The sequence below is a fragment of the Leuresthes tenuis genome, unplaced genomic scaffold (assembly GCF_036924035.1).
Source record: "Leuresthes tenuis unplaced genomic scaffold, fLeuTen1.0.hap1 SCAF_5, whole genome shotgun sequence".
In the NCBI taxonomy this organism is placed as follows: Eukaryota; Metazoa; Chordata; class Actinopteri; order Atheriniformes; family Atherinopsidae; genus Leuresthes; species Leuresthes tenuis.
The window spans coordinates 13,868,863-13,895,831 of NW_027325359.1; the positions used below are offsets into that span (position 1 = coordinate 13,868,863).

Consider the following 26,969-nt stretch of genomic DNA (forward strand, 5'->3'; position numbering starts at 1 on the left):
TCCGTTACTTCTTCCCCTGCCTCATCAGTGGAACTACCGTTAGAATCCCTGTCACTGCTGTTACTGCTATCCTCATCCTGTCCCTCTGTATTCAGCTCATCTTCAATATCTTCATCACTGGTTTGTTCCTCTGAATCTGATGAACCACCATGTGGCAAAACTACTGATACGACCTCCATCCTTTTAGAACTGTAGAAACTGCTGACAGATATTCCCTGTAAATGGGTGAACACAGGGGACAACATTAAGGGTTGAAATGAATAGTACTAGTTTACAGCTTAAAATATATATATAGATCTGTATGCTGTAGGCCCTGAAAGCACAAGCATTTCTGTGAATGATTGTTTCATAACCCCATGTGGTAAATGTGTCCCTGAGGATACAGACATTCCACAAGTGATAACAGTAATGAAAATGCAATATATATACTTTTTTAACCTAAAACATGTTCATTCATGCTTAAAAAACAATATTTCTGAAAAATGTATTCCACCACAATACAATAAATAGCATATGACAAGAAAACTTACCACATCTTCATCGCTTCTTCATCATGCAGCCATCTTGAATGCTGCAGAATGCTGGGACAAAGTCACATGACCCACATACTGGCCTCTGTGTATATAAAGTATGTATGAAATTGCAAAGACCACCTAAAGACCACCTAAAGCGATCAACAGTTTGTATCCATCAGGATACAGAAAACTTTTTAGGTTCATTGCTGCTGACCTTCTTATCAGAATTTTACTTTGCAACAACAATATGCACCAAAGAAGAAGCAACTAATATTACCCCATTAAAAATAGCACATCCAGTCTATGCGTGTGCTATCTTTGTGTAGTGATTACCACTGCTTTAGCAAGTCATCCAATAGAGAGGAAAACCAGAAGATTGTGGAAGGCAACATCCTAATTACAGATTCTCTTTTCTCCTGTGATGCATTTTAGCCTCATTGTAGAGCGCTTTATCTTCACAGGGAGATAATGAAGCAGATAGCTCTTATTACTGCCTGTCTAGACTGAGGGAGGTGCCAGCAATTAAACACAACTTCTTCACAACATGTGGAAATGCAAGCCATGCATGCATACCAGGGAGTACTCGATCGGAGGTCAGTGGGGTACAATACCAGTAGTTTTCTATACTGTAAGTGTGAGCCTTGTGGTGAGTAGCTAGTATCACTGGTTTGATTATTCATGAGGAAGGTGTAATGGCAGTGAGTGGAGGAAAGGGCATCCAGAGGTGAATCTGACTGAGCGAAGGAGCACTGAATCCTTTTCTTTCCTCCACACACACACACGCTCCTTGTTGTATTGTACTCCGACTCTTATCTGCAACACACAGCTCTGCTCATGCTGCTCACACAGGACCATAGTTTGAGGGGAACAGCCAAAGCGAAGGGCACAGTGTCATAGTATGTCCGGCACACATACACCCTCCTATACACGCTCACAGTGACACACTCATAAGCAGAATGGTTAGGGTTGCACTTCTCCTCATTTGCTTGCATTGGAGCACAACAAGATAAAGAAAAACACTACTCTTCTATACAACTGGGGGCGGGGTGGAAATGATTGTGCTAAGGAAGACTGTAGGAGTTTATAATGCTTTTCTTGTGATCCATGACCAGCCAGAATATGATTTGACTCCAAAGAATATCGTAACAGTTACACTTCTTTAGTCGCATACCCAGAGAAACTGTGCTGTGTATCTGTATTGTACATGTAGACACCATACTGACATGATTTCACATCGCTCTCTCAGTCTCAAAATTGTTTTCTTCCTGTCATCGTTTTTGGTAATGCCCTGCATCAAGCTGTCAACACGTCTGTGTGACTATACTGAAGCATGTTAATAGTTAATGGATGATTTACTGGAGATATTGTGTACTCAAATGTTTGATTGATAATTTTCATCTCAATGCAAATGGATCATTCAAATAGCCATTTCTTGTCATTTCTTAGAACCAAACAGGTTCAACACAGCTTTGGACGTATAGTCAACAGAGCATACAAAGAGCAAAGATATCCCCTTACTGGTCTCAAAAGAAAAAAAAAAGTGTAGGACCACTGCTGTGTGCACTGCCGTCTAGAATATGAACTAAATTGAGTTTCAGAGCAAGCTCTCCTTGGTAAAGCCAGCACGCCATAAGCCTTAACTATGCACTCATGCCTGTCATTTGCACCTTTTTTCATCACTGTATGATCACCAATCTTTCATTTGGTTTGGCTGATGAACACTAAGTGTTTATTAAAGTATCATTAGAGACTTTGGAAATTTTCTGCTCTCTGGCTCCTCCTACAGTTGTGGAAACAAACCTCCATCTGAACCCTGTACAATCCCTAAAAACAATAAGACTGCATCTTTGTATATGCTATGGTATTAATGCTGTAAGTGATAATCAACATGCTCACAAAAAATTTAAACTATCTCATTCATCTGTAATACAGTTTGCTGCTTTTGTCATCACACATATGGCAAACTTTGTATTTGTCATGGCGTGTCTTTTATCTAGTTGTGTGGTACCTCAGCCATCAGGCGCTCCAGGCCAGTCTCAGGCCTGGTAATGTTCGTAACAAAGGTTGATGTTCTTCAAAATGAGTCAGAGTTTCATAGTAATAAAATGTACAGCTTTAATAAAGCTGGATTCTTAATAAAGTTGCTCTAATTCACAAACATAAACATTCACAATGTCTTTTTTCACACTGCTCACAGCATTTCAGCGCCTGACATACTTTAGTTGATAATTTGACTTCACTCCTCTACATGTATACAAGGATAAGGACAGCGGTCCAATTAAATGATCAAGTTGATCTGTAACTGTAGCTTGACTCAGCAGTGCAGATAAATGTGGAATGGAAAATGGGAAGTGAGAAAGAAAGCTGGATTTGTGCTGTGTCTGCAACAATGTAGGAATTTTACCGGACCGCTGTGGTGAAGAGAGATGGAAGGCGGAGCACTTAATCAAGTGTAGATTCCAACCCAAACCTACAAACAAGAGGTTTGGATAATGACCAAAAGAATGAGATGACGGATAGAAGTAGCTGAAATTAGTTTTCTGGAGTTGATGGAACTCATTGGGAGGAACTTGGACTAAAGCCGTTGCTCTTTTGTGTTCAAAGGAGCCCATTAAGGTGGTTTGGGTGCCTGATTAGGATTCTTCCTGGGGGCCTTCTTTTGGATGTTTTCCAGACACACCCACCTAGGAGGACCCCCTGGAGTAGATCCAGAATATGCTGGAGGGTTTTAATGTCCTATCGAGCCTGGGAACACCAGAAATGGAAAGTGTTGCTCATAATACTCTGCCTCGCTAGTTGCCACCTTGACTCAGAATTTAATAAGTGGTAGAAAATGTATGAGTGGATGGATGGGAGCCCTTTAGAAAGCTGACTGAATGTTGGTTAATTAGCCAGTGAAAGCCATGTGAAAAACACATTTAACATTTGTTGAAAAGGTATAAAGCCATTATCCAGTGTTGTTATTTTACTGCCACACTGCAATGGATAAAGCCCAGTAAGATATAGACAAACAGTAGAGCCCTGTAATTATAGGGAAATTCAGCTTTTGTTTGAACAATTGAATAAGCTACTTGTATGTAACCTAGTTTAGATTTCCTTCTGTTACTGATGAGAATTAGGTGAGCTTGATTGGAAATCCGTGGGTTGTCTGAGCTGTGTGTTTACAGCAGTCGGACTGTGCACAAACAGCTTCGAGATCTTACTTTCGAATCTAATGCTCCCACACATCTGCATGTTTTTTTGTACTGACTTAGTGGAGTAATGTCTTGATGCACCAATTATGTGTTTAAAGATTTTACTTCTGACATAATCATGCAGAAGCATTTATGTGGTTGGCACTTTAAAAAAAACATACTCTGTTCTTCTTCTTTTTTGTTTTTTTTCAAGTGGGCACCTGTTCTATGTTATGAGCCGCGATCACATGGTGCGACTTGGCCAAGAGGTCCTAGATGACTCAGGTCTTCGCCCAGACTGTTCTCATTGTAAGGCTGCGCACATGCTGCTGTCCAATGGGCCATCTGACTGTGGCCATGTGCTCATCGGTAAACACAAGTGACTGGGTCTGTTTACATGGACACTCTGTTCCAGACCTTAATGTGTAGAATAGCGGTGGCCCTGCTCATAATGCATGCATGCAAAACTGAAAAAGGAAAATGTTAAGCTAAAAATGTTCAAAAGACTAAAGCTAAAATACTTTGACAGTGTGTTCTGTTCATGTCTTAATATGTAATCAAATATCGATCTGTCTCAGCTGTTCAACTCCAATTTCTGACAATTCAGATCAGAGCTCATGGTGACTGTTTCTAACAGCCAATACAGCTTTTCAAGGAAGGTGTGTGTTGGTGCCAAATGAAAGGGGAATGATATCTTACACATAAATGCACCCAAATAGAAAGACTGCAGAGCCTGCAGGGGTGCAATCAGTGGAGTATGGCATCCTGATGGGCATGCATGAATATGCATGCTGCTGCTCAAGAGAACTGGCACAGACTAATACAGTATGGCAGTCAATTGATTCACAAAGCAGGCTTTGTCTCGTCTACTTTCAACTCTGGAGGAGGTTTCTGAGCATCTTGTTTGAACCAGACATCCCTAAAGTGCCACTAGAGAAATTTCAGAGAGAGATATCTCTGATCTTATGACACTAGTAACCTTATTTTGCGTTGAATACATTTCCTTACACATTGCTTAATGACCTACTTATGAGTAAGATCATAGGGTGTTTGCATTTTTACTCGACTTGAAATTCTAATATTTCATTTGGGATTTGTTGAGCCTGGATTGATTTAATGAAGCAGTTAGTAAGTTACCAGAGTAAACAACTGAGCTTGTGCCATGGGATTTAGAGATCTATTAAGGGTTCTGTCTGTGTGTTTTTACCAAACCTCTTTTTACATTATAAACCTGTTTATTATTATTCATTATAAACCACACAGTGAGTGGCAAGGGATTTGTTTCTCCTTTTCATTTTCTGGTCATCCATCATTCATGGAAATGGGAAAATGGGCTGAAAACTGTGTAATGCTGCCCTTGGCAAAAGGGTTACTGTTGCATCAAAGCAGCAGCAGCATTTGGGGCCACAGTAGAAACATAAAATTGGAAAAATTCCCAAAGCTTGAGCACCCCCAGACCCTGCCTGACTTTCATGTTTTCATTGATTCTTTTGCAGTATGATTTGGTTGTGAATTTTGATGTAAAAATATGAGTGAAGCTGTGGCTTCAGGTTTTTACTTCAAGGAGATATTCAGCAGGGAAAACTGATAAAGGAACCAATCTATCTGTTCCCAGATCCAGGCTCGCTGTTCTTGCTGACTCTCCAGTCTGTAGCTTGCTTTTAGAAGTAAACCTATGACACCTCTATCAGAGTATCTAGGATCTAGAGTATCTAGCACGTCTATCAGAGTAGAGATAGCTGCTCTACTGTAGCAATTTGAGACCACAGAGTATTTATTGTGTAAAAACAAGCCAAAATTCTCTTCACTGCCTAAGGATGTAACTTTATGACATATGTAAACGATTACCCATGGTGTTCTCTTGTTCACTAAATGGAGTGTTGGTGTTAACTTTGTTTATTGGTTTGGAATCATGTACAACAACTTCAGCAGGATTTTTGAGAACCAATGTTGCAACAGTACTTAAAAGAAGAATATAATATATATGGCATCATAACTACCAGAACTGTTGACACTTATAAAAACACATTGAGACACTCTCAGAAGTAGCTTGCATATTGAAGCATGGTTTCACTTTTATGATGATAGCGTATGAGTTCAGCCAACCTATACTGATGAAAGTAAGAATGAAAAATAACAGAATTTTGAGAATCCTGTGAGACTTGCAAGTAGATAAGAAGCTTCTCAAAAGTTATGGAGAACAATTATCCAGTCATGTTTCTAAAGCCTTGTGTAATGATACTTCATGGATATGACCTTTATCACTCCACCAAACTTTTCTCATAAGAGAGTTTCTTTGGGTCTTTTAAAGAGCAGCAATGGAGACAAGGTATCCTCAGTAATCATCTCAATAATGCCATCGACTGAATGCAGCAGTGTTACAGGGATATCTGTACTGTATCAATGGATCAATACAGTGAGACTCATCCAGCTTCTCTGAGCTGTGCTGGGAAACATTGATTCTCCTCCTGTTGGATTCTGTTTCCCACACATTGCTTTGTAAGAAAATGTTTGATTGGTGTCTCACCCATATCCACATAGAAATTGCTGCATATTTTGCTGTGAAAAGCATCCTGTTTGACCTGTGACCTCACTAACCTCCATTGTGTTTAAGCCTTCATTATGTCCTCATGTGTGCTTGTATTGTATTTTGTTTCTCTGCTGTCTGCTATCTAACTTCTTCTGGCAGTTTAAAGGTCCAGTTGTGTATTAGTGCGAGTTAACACTAGACTCCATAGCTGACTTAACTTTAAGTGCAGTGCACGCACACTTATTCACACACATCCGCCCACACCCACACACGTTTTAGTTGCTGGGTCTCTCTGACAAAGCTGAGGAAAAATGCAGAAGCTGAGCAGCACATGGATATCAGGACTGCTGGCTTTGTGTCACACTACTGCAGAGGAAGGTAGAGATTAAAGGTATTACACACACACACACACACACACAGTAGATGTGAGTCTGCTTGTCCCTGCTTCAAACCTCATCTGCTCCAGTTGCACCTGCAGTCTGCGCTGACAATCCTCAGCAGATTATGAAGATAGAGAAGCTCAAAGCTGAGGAGTTTTTTTTTTTTGTGAAGAGGAAAAGGACGAAGTGCGGTTAGTTGGTGAAGGATGCCGTTTTTTACCATTAGGCTTAATGCTTTGATGCACAGGAATCATTTTCAGGCAGGCTGATGTTCAGTGCTCAGTTCTCCATTGGATAGCTGTGGGAAAGAAATCACGGTTTGCATTCGAGTGGAGTGCAAAGAGAAAGAGATGGAGTAAGAATGTCAAACTGCCTTTGCACAAACATGGGACCTGGGTCATGTTCTGTGACCCTGTTTGCAAATGAAGTGTCAGACCTATTTTTCCAGTCCAGAAAAAAAAGCTTGTATCTTTGGGCTTAGATGACAAGAAGGTGCAGAAACGCATATTTTGCTGCATTTACTGTGGGTTTCTGTCCTTTTGCGTGTGTGCTCATGTGTGTTTACAGGAAAAATCATGAATACCACTAGAAATGCTTCTGTGTAGGCGCTTATGTGTGCAATGCGCAGTGATAAAAATAGCATTTTTACTCAATTAAAGGTTCTGTTACATAGCTGAAATGTTCAAATAGAAGTAAATTTACTTTTACTATTTAGTAAAACAAAATGCCTTAACAAAGTGAATCAAAAACATTAAATAAGCTCAACATGAATATTCTTAAATGAGATTTTTAAAAAAAGACTTTGCTGTTAGCTTTTTACAAAGTTGGTTTCCAGAAAATGTGCCATCTCAGTCACACCAATCTATGGCTTTCATCCAGCATTAAGTAGTTTTGTTGTGCCTAATCAATATTTATGAGTTGGTGCAAAACAAAATTAAATCTTGCTGTATGAATTAGTGCTTTGTTTTGTCTTGTTCAGTCTTGTTGAATTAATAAAAAAAATCAAGTAAATCATATAAAACCTATTCAACAGTTAATGTAAAATTTGTTCAACACACCCTGTGAAATAGTTACCAAGTCCTTGTAAATAAGTTTAATCAACCCTTATAAATGATGTTCACCCAACATGAACATTACTTTATGCAACAGTATTCCTGATTGCTGAAATAAAACCATACAGTTGCGTGTAATTTTACAGCCACCAGGAACGAATCAGCTAACATAAACTCAACTAAGGTATGTGATTCAACCGTATTTCTAAAATGTGTGCCATTATTTGTTTTGATCTAGTTTTTTTCAGTGCACTGGAAAGTTATTGCTGTTGTCCACTGAAATACAAATACAGAAGTATGAGGAGTGTCACTGACCCCTCATTCCTTTGAAAATAGATTATGTAATTCATTTCTATTAAAATCAATCCACCATTGCCTTTGTATGACAATCAGTTTTGATCATATCTGTTTGATGAGTTGTTTTTCAGACATATTTCCCTTTGTGTCTTTGCATCAAGCTATCCTCTTTACATTATATGTGCTTTGTTCAGCGAGCATGAAAATTGCCCTATATAAAAACGCTCTCCCATGTCTCAAGATACAACGTCTCTTGAAGGATCAAGAGCAACTTATTGACCCTTCCTCTAAAAGCTCTTAACTCCATAGAAGGTACAGCTTTAAGTGAACAGCAGATTTCCCTTCACATCTCTGGTTTATCGCTATTGTACTAAAGATTGTTATGCTCCAATGCTGCAGGGTGTAACTGATTGTTTGCCGAGTTCTAAAAAGAACAGCATTGTGCTCTTGACATATATCAGTCATTTTGAGGCCTGTGTTGACCTATATATGAAGACGAGGGTCAAAGGAGGAGAAGGCTGGCCAGAGCAGAGGGTAGATATCTTTTCTAATTAGCCTAAAAGTAGCATCCAGTGACGTGACATGCGTCAGACTCTGACACACAGATACAGCCAAGAGGAAGATTTATGTGGACCTTCCTCAAGCCGGAGACAGTTGCGTGTTTTGTGGTTGCACAGACCACTGCCTTCTGAATGGGAATGACAAGCATGGAAACCTTCACACACGCGCACACACATAAATAGACTTTTTCATTTCCCTCCTTCTTATTGTAGGCTCTATCTTTTGCTCAGTATTACTCACACAAATACTTGCAGGTACGCCTCCCAAGCAAACACCCATTTTGCATGCATGTCGGACAGGACAGACAGAAGATGACAGGAGAAGATGGGCCGACATCCCAAGGGGGGATGGAGGGATGCAGAAAATTCAGTGTGATTCTAAACCTTATTATCTATGCCTTTATGACTCCTGTGCTGCAGGAATCAATACACTTGACTGGCTCTAGGGGCATGGGCCCCACTACAGGAAGAGGCTATCACCAAACTATCCATTATGGATGAGAGGAGAAATGCAAGGATGGAACAACTGAAAGAAGGAGAGACAGAATGGAAGAAAAGTCTTGAGGAGAGGGATAAGAGGGAGTAAAGATAGGATGGGAAGATGAGGAGAGATGAAGTTAGAGGATGTTAGTGGGACTTGATGCAGAGTAGATCAGTAGAGGAGGAGGAAGGTGAGCAGGACAGTGTGCCTTGAAGCTGTTTATTTGCCCAGTTGCCTCCATGTACCTGGTTGCTACTGTTTTTCCAACCTAGTTGTAATATCCTATTTTCACCTGTGAGAATGGATCGAGCCAAGCTTTCTTTTCTCCCACAGCATCCTGTCAAGCCCGCAACAAATATTTTTTATTTAAATTTTGTAAAGGCAACATCCTCCCCATGGCACATACCGTAGTCTATTTACTTATTCTTGCTTGTTGTAGTGACCTCCCAAGAGACTGCCAAGCTTTCTGGCTATACCCTCTTTATCATTCTTCACATCTCTCTGTAAAACACACATTCAACCCCCACCCCCTCTTTCATTAATCTCATGCTTTCTTTCCTCCCCCTCTACTACTGTGATGTGAGGTCACAGCTGGGGAGCCCTACGATTTGACAGCTAAATGTTTATGTGAGCTTACGTGTGTGTGCCGCTGAGTTCATGTCACAGAATGGGGCAGGATGCCATGACGGCGGCTGCTAACCTGCAGCACTAGCAGACAAACAGTTTATCCTGAGGCACACTGCAGTGCAGGAAGAAGTATACAGCTGGCTCCACTGCTGCCAAGTTACTGCTAACAAGACTGTGACTATAAGAGTTTTGGGGTGCGTCTGCGGACACCTCAGAGGTGTATGCTGTAACAAGGTGGGTGGCAGAGAAGGCGCACTGTTTGGTTTATGCATATGCTGTGTAAAGTCTGGTAAATTAGCTTTCTTTTCTTTGGGTATTGGAAGCCTGTGTGTGTGTGTCTGTGTGTGTGTTTGCTTCTGTGCGTTCTCTGGCTCCACTTAACTCTGCTGGCTTTGGGATTCTGTCCTCTGCAGTGGGAATAGCTCGTTATTTGCCCCTCAGAATGAAGCATCCTACCTAACACTGCAGTGCTGCACACTGAGTCTATTCAAGCATTATTTGTGTGTGCCACGATACTTGTGCAGTGACTGTATGTGTCCCCTTTACTTTGTAAGTCGTGTAAGTCTATGTTGTGTATTCCCACCATGGTCAGCACGTTACGAGTTTTTATGATTCTTGTCGTGTTTCCATTTTTCTCTCCTGATGCATTGCACATATTTGAGCCCCTAAGTCAGCGATCACTAAACATTTATAGCTTATTTTGATTGTTTTCCGTGTATGAATACTGTAGGGCAGATCCCTGCAAACCATACTGTGTGATTTATTTATATTAACTTTCACTTTGACACATTTGTCCTATACACCCAATGTAGCCTATATTCACTGCAAATAGTAGGTTAGTTTCGCCATCAAATATGTTGCGACAGTTTTTTTTCCTGCTTAAGTATTGTTTGTTGTATATAAAGCATGGCAATATAGTAAAGTTTGATCTTCAAATCACATATTTGTCAAAGAGAATCATGTTGATGATCCTGAAAAATGAATGTTAGACTGGAATAGGTTACTGAACCATATTGTTGAAAACAAGTTATTACCAATTCACAGTAAGACAGATTGTTTACAAATGTAAGAAATTATAGACTGTTGTTACCTTCCCCATAAGTGTCACAATGTTAAAGATCAGGAGTCATCAAAACGTCACTGAACAACAATGGTATACATGGTAAAGATGAAATAAGACTGATCCTTAAAAATAACCTTGGTGCTGCTCCTTCTGCAGTTTGGTCGAGATTACATGTACAAGTGAGAAGAAAACAGTTAATTTACCATTTTACCATTTCAAGAAGAATGGAAAGGCAGAGTCAAAGCGCTGAACTTAATCCAGTCAAATTGTTATGTCAGTACCTAAGGAGATCACTTGTGAAATAACCGACCAACATCCCAGTGGTGATGCTTTGCTGTACAGTTGAATGTACTGAATGTCCTGTGCTGGACTGATAAATGTATTTTGGAAATGTTTAGTCACGTCAGTGACTGACAGCAAAAGTTCAAGTATATTTGGTAAAAGAGGATAGAAAACAGTAATAATTTTCCTCAACAAATGGATGGACCTAGTATAATATTTTCCTCCTCTGTATTTAAAAGTATCATAGTGCTTTATATTTATTATGCAGAAGTGAGACAGGGTTCACAAAACTCCAAGCATTACTGTATCTGCTTCATAACTACAACACTCGTTCCTTGTAGTTCTTTGATGATGATATGATATATATGACATGTTGATATGAATGATTTTATGTCATCTGGCTCAACGGCAACACAATATGTTGCTGCTTTAAATTCAGGCGTTATTGTAAGGCTTTTTGTGCCTAATATTAAAGCCAAGCGAGTGCATGTGCACATGTTTTTCTAATCAATAATAGTAATGAGTGTTCTTTGTCATAATCAAGAAAATAGACAAAATTGATATTGATCCAATCCACAAAATGTCTTTGGAAAAATGTGGGAGAAAAAACTGCTACAGGTGAAACATCTTTGGCTTAGATTTTCAAACTGTGCATGTTAATTAAAAACTTTAAAAACTCCCTTCTTTCTCTCAGCCTCTTGCTGTTTCCACTGTACATAAACCCCAAACTGGCTCTGGTGGGGCGCTATTTCACATGACCTGCTGGATTATTTGTCGATTTTTTTGTCTTTCCTGTGGTTTAACAAGGATGGGTCTCGGTTAAACTGACATGATTTCAGATGCTTTATCCGCCAGTCAAAATCTGACATGAAGTTGATTGCTGATTTGTTGCCTTGCTACTAAATGCGTTTAACACCTCCGTGTCAACCATTTGCTATAACGTTCAGCCAACTGTGCAGAGGTTGGTGAGGAACAAGGCACTGTGCTTTTCCCTCAATACGGCTGTTCAGAAAGACCACAAATACATTGTGGAAATACATTGTTAAGAACTAGCTCAGGGAGACTGATCTGTCCTTAAGAATCACAATATAAAGAATACCTATTCTAAGTGTTGTATTCAAATACTTTGTTTTTAATGAATGGAACACAGCTGGTAAAATTGATAATCATTGTCATTATTTTTCTATTTTAGCATTTTGTTTCATAATAAAGATAACTGTCCACCTCTTTTCGTCTTGACATACAAAAGACAAGTATTTGCAAGAGCTGACTGCCAGGTGTCTCCTTTTACCCAGGGCTTTTGGACCTGCTCATATTAACATGCGCACAAAAGCTCCTTCGAGCACATTGGGTCCAATTGGTCTCTGCTCCTAAGTCACAGCTTGGTTACCTCATTGTGCCTCTGTTCTCTTCAGCTGACTCACTGAGCTGTTATAAAAGGCTTTTGAGGGAAGAATCAGATTCAGGCAATCAGGGACAATTGACTTTGGCTTAAATGAAGGCATTTAAGAGACTGCGGCTCTGCCTGTTCAATCATCAGTCACCCGTAAACAGCAGCAGCAAAACTCTATTAGTTTAGTCTGCCCGTTAAATTGTGTATGTAACATGCAAGGAAATTGTTATTCGCTGACCTGATCTTAACCTATGGTGCATGAGATGACACTTCACTGCATATTGAGCAGGACAGACTTCATTATGCACACATTGTCACTTACTGACACCTATGTAAAACTCAAAGAAGTGCAAGGAGGGTATAGAATTCTGTTTATTGCAGATATGAACAAAATTAATCATACTTATCATAAGAGCTAAGAAGAGAACCATTTAATTTCTAATTACTTATTCTTTCATGCTTCCAGTCTCCTCATTACGCTGCCGACATGGACCACCATATCAAATGCGATCAGAGGGAGCAGAAACTATGGGCATGGCAGCAAAGAGACGAATCACTAATGGGACTCGCATGCCTTCCTTCACTGAGAAATATAAACTGATGTTATCATCAGCTCTAGTTTACTTATAATGTTTGTTTTATGAGAAACAGAGTTCAGAGGTTTACTAATTTGCACATTTATCTGCACCATCAGTCATCTGCTGATCCCAATGTGCTGATAAACTCTCAAGATAAATAAATGGTGACTGGCTGACGATTTTTGATTTTACTGCCTGTAATCATAAATCAGAATTTGCCTAATTTATTTAGCAGAGAGTCACAGTGTTTCTGAAAAAAATTGTGTGCATCAAGTGTGTAAATAGAGTTTATGCTTCTTGCGCAGTTTTACAAAATGTACCACGACATGGTGAGTATTCTCATGGTGTATTGGTGTATGCTAAGTGGGTTGGGACTGCTGTTGCTCAAACAGGCCATTTTAGTATATTCCAGTGGACTGTGATAGATTGCAAAACTAAATAACAAACAAAGTCACAAAAAAATTAGGGAGAGTGCATCCCTGATCTGTATTTGTCCAATGACTCGTCAATTTGAGGTTTTCCAATAGTAAGGCAAGACAGCCGAGAAAGACGTCCATCTGAAAGAAACACCCAACAATTATCTGGCAAGCTGGTAAATGCTTAATTTATCAGCTGTCCTCAGAGTGAACCCTGGGAACCAGCTAAATGAACTGCACATTACATTACATGCACAGATGGGAGGAAACAATCCTCCCTTTTGGATAAGTGGGATTGTGCTGAGTCAGATTTCCTGGGTAAATCACAGTGGAGGAAAATCGTCTAAGCAGACTCAATGATCTCCCACTGCACTCTGTGCCCTGCTCTGCATGCCGTATGCTTCTGAGAGATTTTCCACTGGTTTTGGAAGCTCATGCTTTTTGAATAGAAGTAAAGTGCTTGCTAAAAGGAAGAATTTGTGCTTCTTTGCATAATTCACCACCCTGGCTGCTCTAAATGAAAGCCGTCAGACTTGTTTTTAGTCTCAAGCACTGCAAGTCTGTTGACCTGATCCATTAGCTGCGATGATTCAAAGGTTGAGTGCAGACATTTGCAGATTTATCATTTAATTGGGTGCATTTTAATAAGGATGCAATGATTTGATCTCTTATCACTAAACCATGGTGCCCGTACCACTTAATAGCCACAGTTATTTTCTGTAATCACTTAGAAAATTTAAATGACTAACAAAGTATGTTTTACTTATAGCCTCTCATGACAGTAAACTATCTTTTTCTAATTGTATTTCTGACACCCTGTCTGTGTTAATCCCTGTCACAGACACAATTTAAAGCCTTAGCTTTGAAAGAAGGTCTAGTGAGAAGCATGTAAACATCTGGCACCTCTGTGTGGTTAGAATGGAACTCAATAATGATTATTTTGACGCTTTGGTTTTTGTTGACCCAACACAAAGGTTTTTTTTTTCTTTTAAAGTTTTTTCACTCAACTTATTATTTTTTCAGATCCAGTGTGTTAACACAAACTAAGATCTTACTCAAGTTCAAGTAGCAACAAATGTGTTGTGTGCAGGATTTCTCACAAGGTTGCATCATTCCTAAACCTCCAGGTGCCCCCTCTGTCAAATCCCTGTAACACAGACTCAGCATCTTCTTGGTTAGTGCAACCCAAAGGCTTTATGTGGGAATTCTTGCTTTTCCAAACACAAAGAAGACGCCTCTTAAACCTCCTTCCTCTCCACAGGCTGAGTATAAAACCCACTGTGAGTAGCTGAATAATATATCATCCTTTTGCCCATGAGTAACTCAGCTGGAGATGTTAGGTTTTTTTTCTCTTCTTTTTTTGCTAATTTTCAGATTTTCCTCTTCTTGTTGTACTTTTACACTTGGACATGGCATGTCGGGAGTGTTAGAACATCATCTAAACTTCTGAAAAGTTTTTCATCAGTAACAAATTAATCATCTAAAGTTCGCTCAGAGTGACATTTTTTCAAGAGGCTGTCTATTATAGATATGAATGTAAGTATTGCCATGGGATCCTTCTTATTCAAGGCAAACAAAGCTTTGAGACCATAAAAATGCTATTTACATGGAACTGATTGTTGTAGAATATCTTTTCTATGTTCATAAAGGTACATTTTAAACACATAATATTGAGATTGAGTACATTATGTGTTATTCTGCTCACAGTTGAGTGACTGGCTGCTGTTCATTGGAAAAGGTAAAGGACAAAAGAGACTGTACAAATAGACTGATCTTACATCAGCATGTTTCAAGGTGAAGAGTTTTCAATAAAATCAAAGTTGGGTTCTTTCTTTTTCAAGATATATAGGTGTTGTAAAAGGGGAAGACCAGCAAAATGAGCTTTGGAATGGGCTTATGACTGGAAGAATACATCGACTCCTAAGTGAGAAATTCATATCACAGCAAGAGCCTTTCATATGTTATCACCACTTTGCTGGTCTCCTGCAGATGCACAAGTTTTTTTGGTGAAGCATGTGTTCAGGGGAAAATTATCCCTCTCGGTGACACCAGTGGGGATGATGATTATGATGGCGCTGGTTACTCATCTTGCCTGATGCCAGGTTAATGATGAGAGCAAAGACGGGACAGGGTTTCATTTTAGATGCAGGGGACACGGGGTTTTTTCAATTTGTATATTTTGTGTGGGGGCTCTTTTCTGTGTGTGCGTGAGTGGGACAGAGGGGCTTAAGAGATTAAACCACGGCCACAGTTGGAAGATCCCTCTGTGGGGCTTCTTCGCTGCAGGGAAGCTCCCTCACTGGCATCCCATTTGCATGGCTCCCTGTCCGGCTCAAGGAATTGGTCTTTTCTTTTCCTATTGTCCCCACCTCCTTGTTTGCACCTTGGAGAGAGCGCCTCCATCCAACAGCACTGCTTCTTTCTTAGGCAAACAATAGAGTCGAGTATTTAGGACACTTGGCAGAGCAGGCATGGTGAAGGGGATGGGGACTGTTAAGTAGCTCATCTTGTCACATAGCCACTGCCATGATAGCTCTCTACAGCAAGGTAAGCAACGAGTAGAGTCCCACCACCTAATTCTAATTTAGAATAAAAGACAGCCTTTTATTCTAAATCTCTCTATGTTCAATTTGGAGCTTATGGTTAATTTTTTAAAGTATTTTTGAAGACGCAACATTTGCAGTCCGTGATCTTTCCTCTTTAAAGGTACAGCTTTGTCATCACGAACAAGCTGCAGTCTGTCATCTAGTAATTCCAATTATTTATGGCAGTATTGAGTATTTGTAAATGGGTACCAGGACATGTAGCTTTTAAAGTATGTCACTGCTGTCTCAAAGAAATTGCTTGGTCAATATCTTTATTGGGCACAAAGTAATTAGAAAGTGCTCTCTTTTCTTGATTGAGTGCAAGTCTCTCGTGACCTTTGGCTTCACGACACAATTTATCATACATGATGCAACATACTTTCCATACTTGGAAGCACATATGTTGAGGCTTCCTCTTGAGTGTTGTCTTGCAGCTGAATGCATCACACTCTTCCAAAGGTGTTGCACAGAAAGGTCAGTGCTTTTCTGGGTCTCATTAACATAGAGAATCTCTGTAAAACTATAAAGTCCTGCAGCAGAGGCCGTGTTACATGTAGTAAAATTATGGTAGAGACAAAAGAGGATACTCTTACCTACAGTAATCTTCTCTTGACTCTAAATTCATCTGTAATGTATCAAAGATGTAAGATGATCTTAGTCCAGCCTGTCCACTGATAAGGCACATTTGTACCAAACAGCTGGGCTCTCTGAGGCTTGAGCAGACTCGGGGGGGATTTCTGAAAGTCAACATAACTTCATGGGCTTCTTCTTTGGTTGCACTCAAACCGCAGTTAGGAACACTGAAGTGGAGCTTACAGCCAACTGGGTGGTGTAAAATGAGTAAAAATCACAAGGTAATTTCTCTGTCACATACTGGCTCAATAAACTCTGAGCTTTGCTGCCTCCCCATTCGATGAGGTTTTTTGCAGACCAATGTCATGGATCGTTGTTTACGTGACCAACTTTCTACCAATGTTAACAAATGTTTTTTGTATGTTTGTCAGTTTTTTTCTTTACAATGGATTCTGATGTTGTGATTGTTTGTTTAGCAAATGATTGTACATTCATGTCATTTCAACAAACCGCTGTTCAGCTGCTTCACAAACGCTCCCTCGTGTGGGGAAAGCTCTTACCCTGAAGCAAAAGCTGAAAGATCCCATTCATAAAAGCAGTTTTGAGAACAGCAATCGGCCCCAGTTTGTGCAGTGCAGACTCAAAAAAGGAGGGAAATACTTACAAGAACTGCCGTCCAAAAGCACAGCTTGTTTGTGTCAAGCTGTTTGGTTTCTAAGAAATGATAATTATGATATGATTAATATTTAATTATTTTTTCCATTGGTATATGAATATTACTAACACTGTTTTTTTTCACCTGCCTTTTTGATTGTGACAACATTTTCTGCAGCTTTTTAAAAGGCTTGACGTGTGTTTGCTTGGTTCCAGACCTTAAGGTTAAAATAGTGCCGGACTTCTTGGTGGTCTGGATCAACTGCATGTCACATGTTGGGACTGAGAATAGGTTGTTATTTTGTATTTATGTGCTTCCTATAAGTGAGGCATTAACGGCCACCTTGTTGCCTGTGAGGAAACTGCGACATGAAGTGCAAAGGTTCTCATCATTTTTATTAATTCAAGTGTTTGCCGTGCAGCTTTGCGTTAATTCACAAACACCACCTGATTTGAGGTCAATGTAATGCATACAGCGTTCCAACTCCAGTGTTCATGGATTGAATGACTGGTGTCATTGATATTCAGGCCAGCTGAGGTTGCTGATGCTGTGTGGCCTTGGGGGGCTTTGTGTTGACGGCAGGGGTTGGGATAAATAGCTTACATTAGCATGCCTGCTTCTATCAAGTAAGAGGCAAAGACAGAGTGAAGAAGGGAGAGAAGAAGGCAGGGGGAGTGAGACAGGATGACACAGTGAAAGAGCCATGAATGAATCATCTGCAGCTTGATTACATCATGAATAATACTTAATGCAGGTTCATAAGGTTTTGATGGAGAAAAGTGATCATTAATGAATGCAAACGACACTTAAGATTGCGCAAATGAATAGAAATAACTACCTTGAAAATTAATTCAGACTGGATTTGGAACCTCACAGACTCCCAGAAATAACCAGCTGTAGAAGAATGTTGCATTACTTGACACTTTAGCTTATGTAGATTGTGTTTATTTATAAATTATACAATTTTCCTTACCAAGAAACAAGATGATCATGAACTGAGCTGAACTGTGCTGTGATATTATATTTCTAAATGAGAAAAAAAAAAAGTTAATTTTGGCTGAAAGACAAATCAAGCTGTTACATTCTAAAAAAAGAGAGCTTTCCTTTCTTTGAAGTGATAAACCAGTTTCTACCAAACAACAGGAGATCTATGCCACACAAAGCCCTTAAAGCATAATTTTCTTTGTTGTGTCTTTTAGTTTTTGCTTGGTCTACCTTATAAAAGCACTGTGCGTATCCTGTTCTTAACCGAATCATTCTGTAGGACTTCTTAGAGATAGAATCTTGTTTACATGTCATCAAGTCCAGTGTTATTTTCCACAATTATAGTATACAAAGAGTTTATCTTTCAGAGTTGAGGTTAAAGAGAAACAGGCTGACTGTGGCTCATCTGTGATCAACGGTTTTATCATAAATAATTCACAGATACAATGAAATGTAACACCACTTCTCTGTAAAATAGAAGCGATTCAGCATAAGAAGGAATTGAATTACAGGGTTTCTCATTTTGGGACTTATGTTAAAAAAAACGTGTGGAGAAGTGCGTATCATCTATCAAAGATGAAAAGATTTTCTATTCTTACTTTCCAGTTGACAAAAAAAAACTGAACCAAATATGATTTTTTAATCAGCATTATCATAAACTGTGAAGGGATGGAAACCCAAAGAAACAGTAGATTACAATACAGTTAATGACACAACAGCAGATATTGGCCGCCAAAAATAGACCTTGGCTGGAAGAGACAGAGCATGGTTTGTGGCAGGGTAACTCGCTTTTAAGGCGCTAAGTATCTGAATTCTTGATGAGATATTAGATATTTCTTGTCAACTTACCTGCCAGTACAGGTGGTTTAACAGGATAACTGTTTGACATGTTTGTCTTTTTAACAAAGGCGTGTCAGGAAAAGAGCAGCTCCAATTCAATTCAATTCAATTAAATTTTATTTATATAGCGCCAGATTACAACAATTGTCATCTCAAGGCACTTAGGCACTCCAAGGGCTCTGGATGAATTAACCGAAAAACATTTAACAGTAATGCCCTTCAGAGTGGGCCAAGACCCAGCTGCCTCTCAAAGATGATGTCAGACTCAATGTCTCACTCTTTCATCTTAATTTAATCTCGATCAATATTCCTTTCTTATCGCCGCTTGTATTTTCCCAGCAGCATTTGACAATGATGCTAAATCTCATCTGCTGCACTACTGACTTTTTTTTAAAACGTTTTTATCATGAGTAGCTTGTCCACATATCACACATTACATGCCTCAGTATGAGCAGTAATTTACAGCCTGATATGGTTGGGGTAATATTAAAAAAAGAACAGAAATCCCACAAGAAAAAGCAGGTCAAAGGAACCAGGCAACGAGGAAAATATGTTTATGCTTTCTTTATGGGAATCAGAACATCAATAATACTCAAGAAGTCAGTTGTAGCCTGCAGCCTAATCATTGCCCAGCTTAGCACAGAGACAGGAAAAAGTGAGGGTTCTCTCCAGAGGTAATAAAGGCTGGCTACCTGAAGGAGGTGCATGCACACAGGGATTAATTCACTCATTTGCAAAAAAAAAAAAATCTAATTCTAAAAATATTGTTAAAAAAAAAGTGTAAAAGATGATTTATAATAGGTGAAAGTTCAAAAGTGATCACATGTTCTTAAAAACAGAGATTATTGAGTTTTTTTGCTCATTTAAACCAACAGGCAGCAATCTGTTGCTTCTTGTTTATTGTAAAAAGTCTTACTGAACTCGGATGCATTCTTTGACTTTCATCAATAACACATGCTGGAATATGTCAAACAATCGCATTAAAGAACTGTATATCCCAATATGGTGGGTGGCTAAAGAAAAACATTACTCTGGAAGGAGTAGACCTACCTCTCCTAGACTGGTTCAGGAAAGGGCAAACAGTTTGGAGACTGTGCTTGAATAGTGGCACATCTTCTTCAAAACTTGTAATAGTCTGTTGCCAGCATTTTAGTTTAAGACACAAGAGATCATTCACAGTGGCTTAGGTCCATGCCCCAGTAAGATGGAGCTGTTCTGACTGCACACACAGGAAGCTAGTAGTGATACTCATAATCTCTTATTTTACAGATATATATTATGGTTAATCAATGTTTTTTTAGGACTTAGGATAGAAAAATGTGTAAAATGCATCACTAAAACTGAAAAATACTCATTTAACAGCAAAGTTAAAACATGAATAGATGAGTGAGCCCATAGTGAGCACTTTACCTTCAAGGTCAGTGTCTTTCTTTGTAATTTTGTTGCAGGTTTCCAGATTCCACGTTTTCCAGATTTGCCCTGATATTCAGAAGGCTATTTCTGTCCTCATTCTCCACCTGTTCAGTTAAGCCAGTCACCAGGAGAATATGTTGTAATGTTAGCTTTTTTGGCTCGTGCAGGAAGCTGTTCTCTTCCTTTGACTTCACTATTTCACTCTGTGGTAACTCTGGTCACTGATGTTTTTTCCCCTCTTCATTGCTTTCATACATGCAACAAAGGTTTAAACCATGAATGACCTGGTTTGGGTTGAAGAAAAACAAAACGTGGTGTGATGCTAAACACAGAACATACATAATCTGCAGGTTCCTCACAAACTGTGGTGGCTGATACTGTGAGAAATGTATATTTGATACCTAATTGTGGTTACTAGAAACAAAATTGCTACATCAATTTAGGGAGACTGGGCTGCTCCGACAAGTGAGATTACTTTTAATCAGGTTATTTTGTCTTAAAAGAGACAGATTAACAGACAAACAAAGGTCTTAAAAACATACTTCTTTCTCGACTCTCACCTTGATGGAGAAATGTCTGAAACAATTACCTATAAATATTGCTATAAATTCCAGTTGATTCAGTTATCTCCCTTGACTGCATGCTTGAATAATTTACATACATGCAAGTGAAGTCAGACAGGAGATGAAACTTGTCTAGTTTGTGCTCATTTACCTTCTAAAACTGATTAAGACAAAGCCAGCATTAACCCCAGTTTGGCTTCACATGTAGGATTACAGCAGATCTTTTGTTAATGACTGTGGTGGGAGTAGTGGTAGGGGGATGGGGTTGCTAGAGCAACGACTTGTTTTGAAGTCTCTGACCCCCTCCATCATCCTTCCTCCATCCTGTCCTCTTATCACCTCCCCCACAACACTGGGTCTGCTTGGGCTCAAGAGGTTTCTGTAAAGTTACCCACTCAATTATGCGACTCCCACTGGGCAAAACACAGAAAAGCCTTTAGGAAGTTTTGGGGTCATGATAAGAGTCACTGGGAACAGTATCGATTATCGGACTTCAACAGCTGAATTTCAGAATCTGCCCCCGGAAGACTCTGCTAGGTGTAATATGATTTTAGATTTCAGAGCAACGAGGCTGAGCATTCTAAGTGAAGTGAAAACGTGGAAAGAGAATTATATTCGGTGAGCAAAGCATAGCTGGGGGTGGAAAAAAAATGGGGGGGGGGGAAACACTCAAATCAAACCACGAGCAGTAATAGCTCTGGCAACATCCTGAGTGTGATTTATGGGGGAGAAGAAATGACCCTGTTTGAGGGCTTTCACATCTGGGCCTTGTGATTTACAGTGATGGCTGGAGCACTCTCATCACGTGCTTTCAGGCAGCTAAGATAAGGCAGGAGAGGTGGAAGGGAGCATTAATACTGATTTTAAGAGCCTGCTGCCTTTCTGAGTGATGCTACAATGATGTGTTTTTGCATTTGATCAATGGCAGTTCCTAATGGGATAGATGGGATTCGTTTTAACATTAGCCTGATGCTATAATTAGGATGTTTGTTTGTTTTTTCACCTGGTCTCTTAAGTGCATCTTATGAGAACATGAGAACATGATTTTGTAGATATAGAAATGGTACTTAATGCAGAATGAAGAAGATTGAAACAAATAAGTTGATAAAAACTGTGTTTGCACAGCTATGTCTGGCTTGGAGACATGATTATCACCACATGTCTTCTGTCTACAACAGCAGCGTTGTTCCAGATTAAAATGAGTGTTTGCATAGTTTCATTGCTGATCACAAAAGCCCCCCTGCAGCACACAAACTGCTGCTTTTGAAAGGTGTTGCTAGGATACAGTCCCACATTGAGATGAAATCCCTTCTGTATGGCTCTCTTGCATCTCTACATCTCAGACACTACTGTATGTCCAACGCATTGGACTCTTCCATGTGTGTAAATCTGTGTTTTAAGGTTTCGCTCCACTAACTGCAGTTTGCTTGTGTCATGCAAAGCTGCCATGTTGCATGGACTCCCCTCCACCGTAATCCTTTTTCTGTAATTGAACTCCATTTGTCCTGTGAGCTCTGAGATATCAATTCAACTGTCAGACCTCCAAGTCTCTGGCAGCTGACACCTGAGGGTGTTCACAGAGAATCAATCATCTCTGCCTCATGTTCAATTACACTTTAATCAACACATACCTCCAGCATAGCTCGAGAAAGAATGGACAGGTCTGCTATTACTGACCTGATCTTAAGTGCTCTGACACCAAAAAATAAGCGTATGTGAGTTTGACAGTGTATTGGTAAAAAAAAAGAGAAAGAAATAAGTCAAATAGATGTTCAGATCAGGTTTTTGACAGTGTCAAAACTCATGCTATAAACAGACTTTTATCTCGGTCTCACAGAAAAACATGAACAGAACAGTAACAGAAAACTGTATATATGCTGATGTTTTCATGCTATCCAGCATGACTTTCAAATCACTGTATTTCAGTGGAACATCTAGTTTGTGTAACTGAGAAGGTGAGACTAGGCAGCCATAAGCCAGGAAAAGGATACTTTGATGTGATATATTATTACTGTGACAGTTATAGTGCAAGCCATGATGTTGTCCTAAGCTTAACAACCTTGTTTTTAATACCTAACCTTAACCAAGCAGTGTGTAATGTGTTATTCAGTGAGTTAAAATGCAAGAAAACACAGATTATTATCGCAGAATTGACATTTCAAAGTAGATTAACTTTAAGGCATTAGTGGTTGGGACAGTTTTCTTCTACAGCCCCTCCAACCTCCAAATGGTAAAAATAAATTGTTGCTGTGTTACAACTGATGCATTTATTCCCCACATTGTTTCTCCCTTTGTTCTTCTGTATGATTTTAAAGTTGTGATCCATAGGATGTGTTTGGGAACACGAGTGTTCATTCACACCGATTCCTTCTCTCTTTCCAGTCCAACAATCTTTCAGACTCCTCTGCTGCTCAAAACAATATAGCAATTATTTTCAGTCTGAACATTTCTGCCTTTTAATGGGAGACCTGTCTACATGACAAAAAGTTTTATTCTGGCCCGATTTTTATGAACAATATGAGGACATTTTGTGAACAATTTCCCAGTAAATATTGTCAGTTATTTTAAAGAATTTCTCATTCCTCTTCTGGCGTGTGTGCCTCAGCTGTTAGCTTCTCACTCACACAACTCCGGCTGTACTTTCTCCTGTTAGGTGGTGTGGTGTTAAGATCTTGGGGGAAGTGAGTATACCTACTCTGGGTATGTTCACGCAAAAATTTAAATGTCAATCATCAGCTGTCAACCTATAAAGAAGCTAGGGCTTTGACGAATGACAGGAAGCAGATACTCGTCTGTTTGGCTGGCAAAGCTTGCCATGTGCTGCAGGTTGATCCTGATGCAGTTCCCATGCACACGTTAGTTGGTTTCAGCCCTGTATACTCACACTCCAGCCAACTACTCACTAAACTCACTGTAACTACCGGTCTCTGGTTCTGCTCATTCCTGACTTTCCACTTTGGTTTTATCTTGCAAGAAAATATGCTATGCAAACGATGGTCACAAGCAAATCCTGCTTTCTATTTAGCTCTAACATTCTCTTTTCTAATCTATGTACTAGTTTACTTTAGTTTACTTTTCTAGGTAGTTCAAAAAAAGTTGTCCTGTCTGTTGCTCCACTATAATTGGGCAAAAAGAGGTCAGGCGGTTTATTCTTCCCTTAAAGCTGAAGGACAATGGAAGTTTTAGAATTTTCTCTTGAAATGCACATTGCTAGCCACCAAATCAATGCTTTCTATTTGTTTTTCTTCTTTGTAACAATCTAACTGTTTATGTTTTTGATCTATTCAAGGAAAACCAAGAGGTTCTGCTAATGTTTCATCAGCTGAGCTTCTGGCTGTAACCCCACCAGGTGGTTCTCACTTCAACATCATGCTGCACCTCACCCTGCTCCTCCATCTCCTGGTCCTCTCACTCTCTCCTGCAGGTCTGTCGCATTTTTAGCTCAAAGCGAAAGGCTAAATTAAAACACAGAATGTTTTTAAAATACATTTAGAATCACTGATGTGAGATGAAAAGCACCGCATGTCTGAATATAATACTTTTTTACCATGCCAATCATGTTACCGTATATAGGTCCCGATTGCATGTGTGACCCTCAAATCATTGCATGTCTCTGCTTGAAGTTGGACTTGACACGAAAACATTTAAATAAAAAATGTGGACTGAGCATCAGTGGTACCCTCAAAAAGTTGTATTTAGATCAGTAGTTGTAGTAGTTTGCTCTCAGACAGTTTGCTTTTCAAACATTACTGGTAAGAGGCACTCAGACTTTCAAAAGATTCTGCTCATTTAGCCTCATTCTTACTTGCCTGGCCTTCATCTTTCAAGTATCACCATCAAAAAACCCAGTTGTCAAAGATGTCAGTAAACTGGGTTTCAGGCAGCGACTACAGAAACAGACCTAAACTTTGATAAGTGGCTCTAACTACAAAGCGTGACAATCGCACAAGTGGCAGGCAGCTTCGATAGTAACACTCTTGTCAAAACTGGGTTGTGGGTTAACCGTGCACAAAGAGCAAGACAGAAAAAGTGTGAACACGCTGCTAACTGCTAGTCTTAAATAATGTTGTGAATATAAAGACACTGGCAGGGACGAGGACCTCAAGGAGAAAAGAGAAATCTGGTTTTAATATATACAGTAAAAATAGATTTATGTAATTATTTGGTCTGATTTTGGGCAAATTTATTTAAATAGACTTGTGAAGGATGACTAAAAGGAGCGCATATTGTCATAAAATATTCATACTGTTTATCTGATGGGCCAAGCAGGAGAATCGCGTGCCTTTGAGGCCTTAGACTTTGCTGGGGTCCATGCAGTATGCTGCTGTGCAATCAGCTATGTTGGAAACAAAACAAAGTGGACAGACAACAGCAAGCTTGAAAATGGCCTGTCTAAAAAAGAAACAATCTCCTCTGTGTTCCCATACCTCGGGGGGAGTCACACTTGCCTCAGTTCAATTTCAATTTTTTTTCAAAAAAAAATAGTGTGTGTGTGTGGGGGGGGATATTTGTCTACAAATTCTCCTAGCTCTACGTAACAATGTACGAGATTTACCTTTATCATTCTCTGTCTTCTTTACTTAGAACAGTATTCTCAATGTAGCTGCGTACGCAAGATGTTTTGTAGCTGAAAAACATCTTTTTGAAAATATGATCATATAGAGCTTCTCAAAGAGAATGGTTGAATAAATACACCACATGCTATGCATGACTGCAATGCACACTTTGAAAAGAAAGTACACCTTTTTTAAGCTTGAAGGTTTAACGTGTAAAAAAAGAAGAATCAAATGCTCCTACAAGGTCTTCAAATTAGGTAAGTATGAAAGTAAAAGACGTTAGACTCTAGAAAAAGACTACTAAAAGGTTACAAGGATTACTTTTCTCTAAAAAGAACATAACAGCATGGCTTAGGTTTGCAAAGTTACATTTGGACAAACCATAAGACTGGAACAATGTCCTTTGAACAGATGAGACCAAAGTGGAGTTTTTGGAACATAATACAGAGAAATATGTTTGGTTTAAACCAAAAGCAACATATCAGCACAAATATCTAATAGTAACTGTCAAGCTCAGTGGTGGAGGGTTGAAGATTTGAGCTTGTTTAGCAGCCACAGGACCTGGACACCTTGCAGTCTTTGAGTCGACCATGAACTCTTCTGAAATACCAAAGTGTTCTAGAGTCAATTGTGAATCCGTCTGTCTGACAGCTCAAGCTTGGCTGAAAGTCAATCAGACATCAGGACAATCGCGCCAAGCATAGCAGCAAATCCACAAGATAAAGACAAGAATCATGGTGTTGCAATGACCCAGTCAAAGCCCAGACCTCAGCCTGATTGAAATGCTGTCATGGGACCTTAAGTCAGCTGTGCATAAGCAAACAGATGGAAATCAATGAACTGAAACAACTTGGTGGACCAAAATTCCTCCACAATTACATGAAAGACTGAAAATGCCAGACAGTAAAACAACTATTTAAAGTCGTTGCTTAACTTTTCTACATACTGCTTCTACTTAGTCTTAGTTAAATAAATAATATAATACATTGACCAAATATAATACATTTCTATATTATATACTTTAAACTATATTTTAAGTGTCCATACATGATGCACTGTGAATTTCACACACTGGTATGTGTTTTTGCATCTTAGGCTGCATTTAAAAACCTGGTTAAGGCCATCAAATTTTTTTCCTATTATATCCTGATACATAAAACCCGAAGGAGGGTGTACTAGATTTTTAAAGTTTCAGCACAGGTTTCATCTAAACAGGCAGCAGCCTCTGGCATTCACAGTATGACAGAGTACATTGGGATGACATTTTTCTTTGGCTTCATTATGAAAAAGGTTTGATGGTTAATGTGACGTTAATGCTGTGACAGCTGAACAAATGTCAAGCAAACACTGTCCTACGTCTAAAGTTCAGAGTATTTTTGAATACAGTGTTAGGATTACTGTTTCATCACATGCTTGAATGGACAGTGGGGACCATTTAGTTAAACCCACATTC

At 39.4% G+C, this 26,969-nt stretch overlaps 1 protein-coding gene across 1 annotated transcript in view; it reads left to right on the forward strand.

Annotated features, from left to right (window-relative positions):
- cntn1a (contactin 1a) overlaps positions 1-26,969 on the forward strand; it is a 66,190-nt gene that overhangs the window by 10,860 nt on the left and 28,361 nt on the right. Inside the window, exon 2 of the mRNA XM_072386193.1 lies at positions 24,250-24,384. Coding sequence (XP_072242294.1) covers positions 24,330-24,384 — 55 coding nt within the window. The 5' untranslated portion in view covers positions 24,250-24,329. The remainder of the gene's footprint in view (positions 1-24,249; positions 24,385-26,969) is intronic.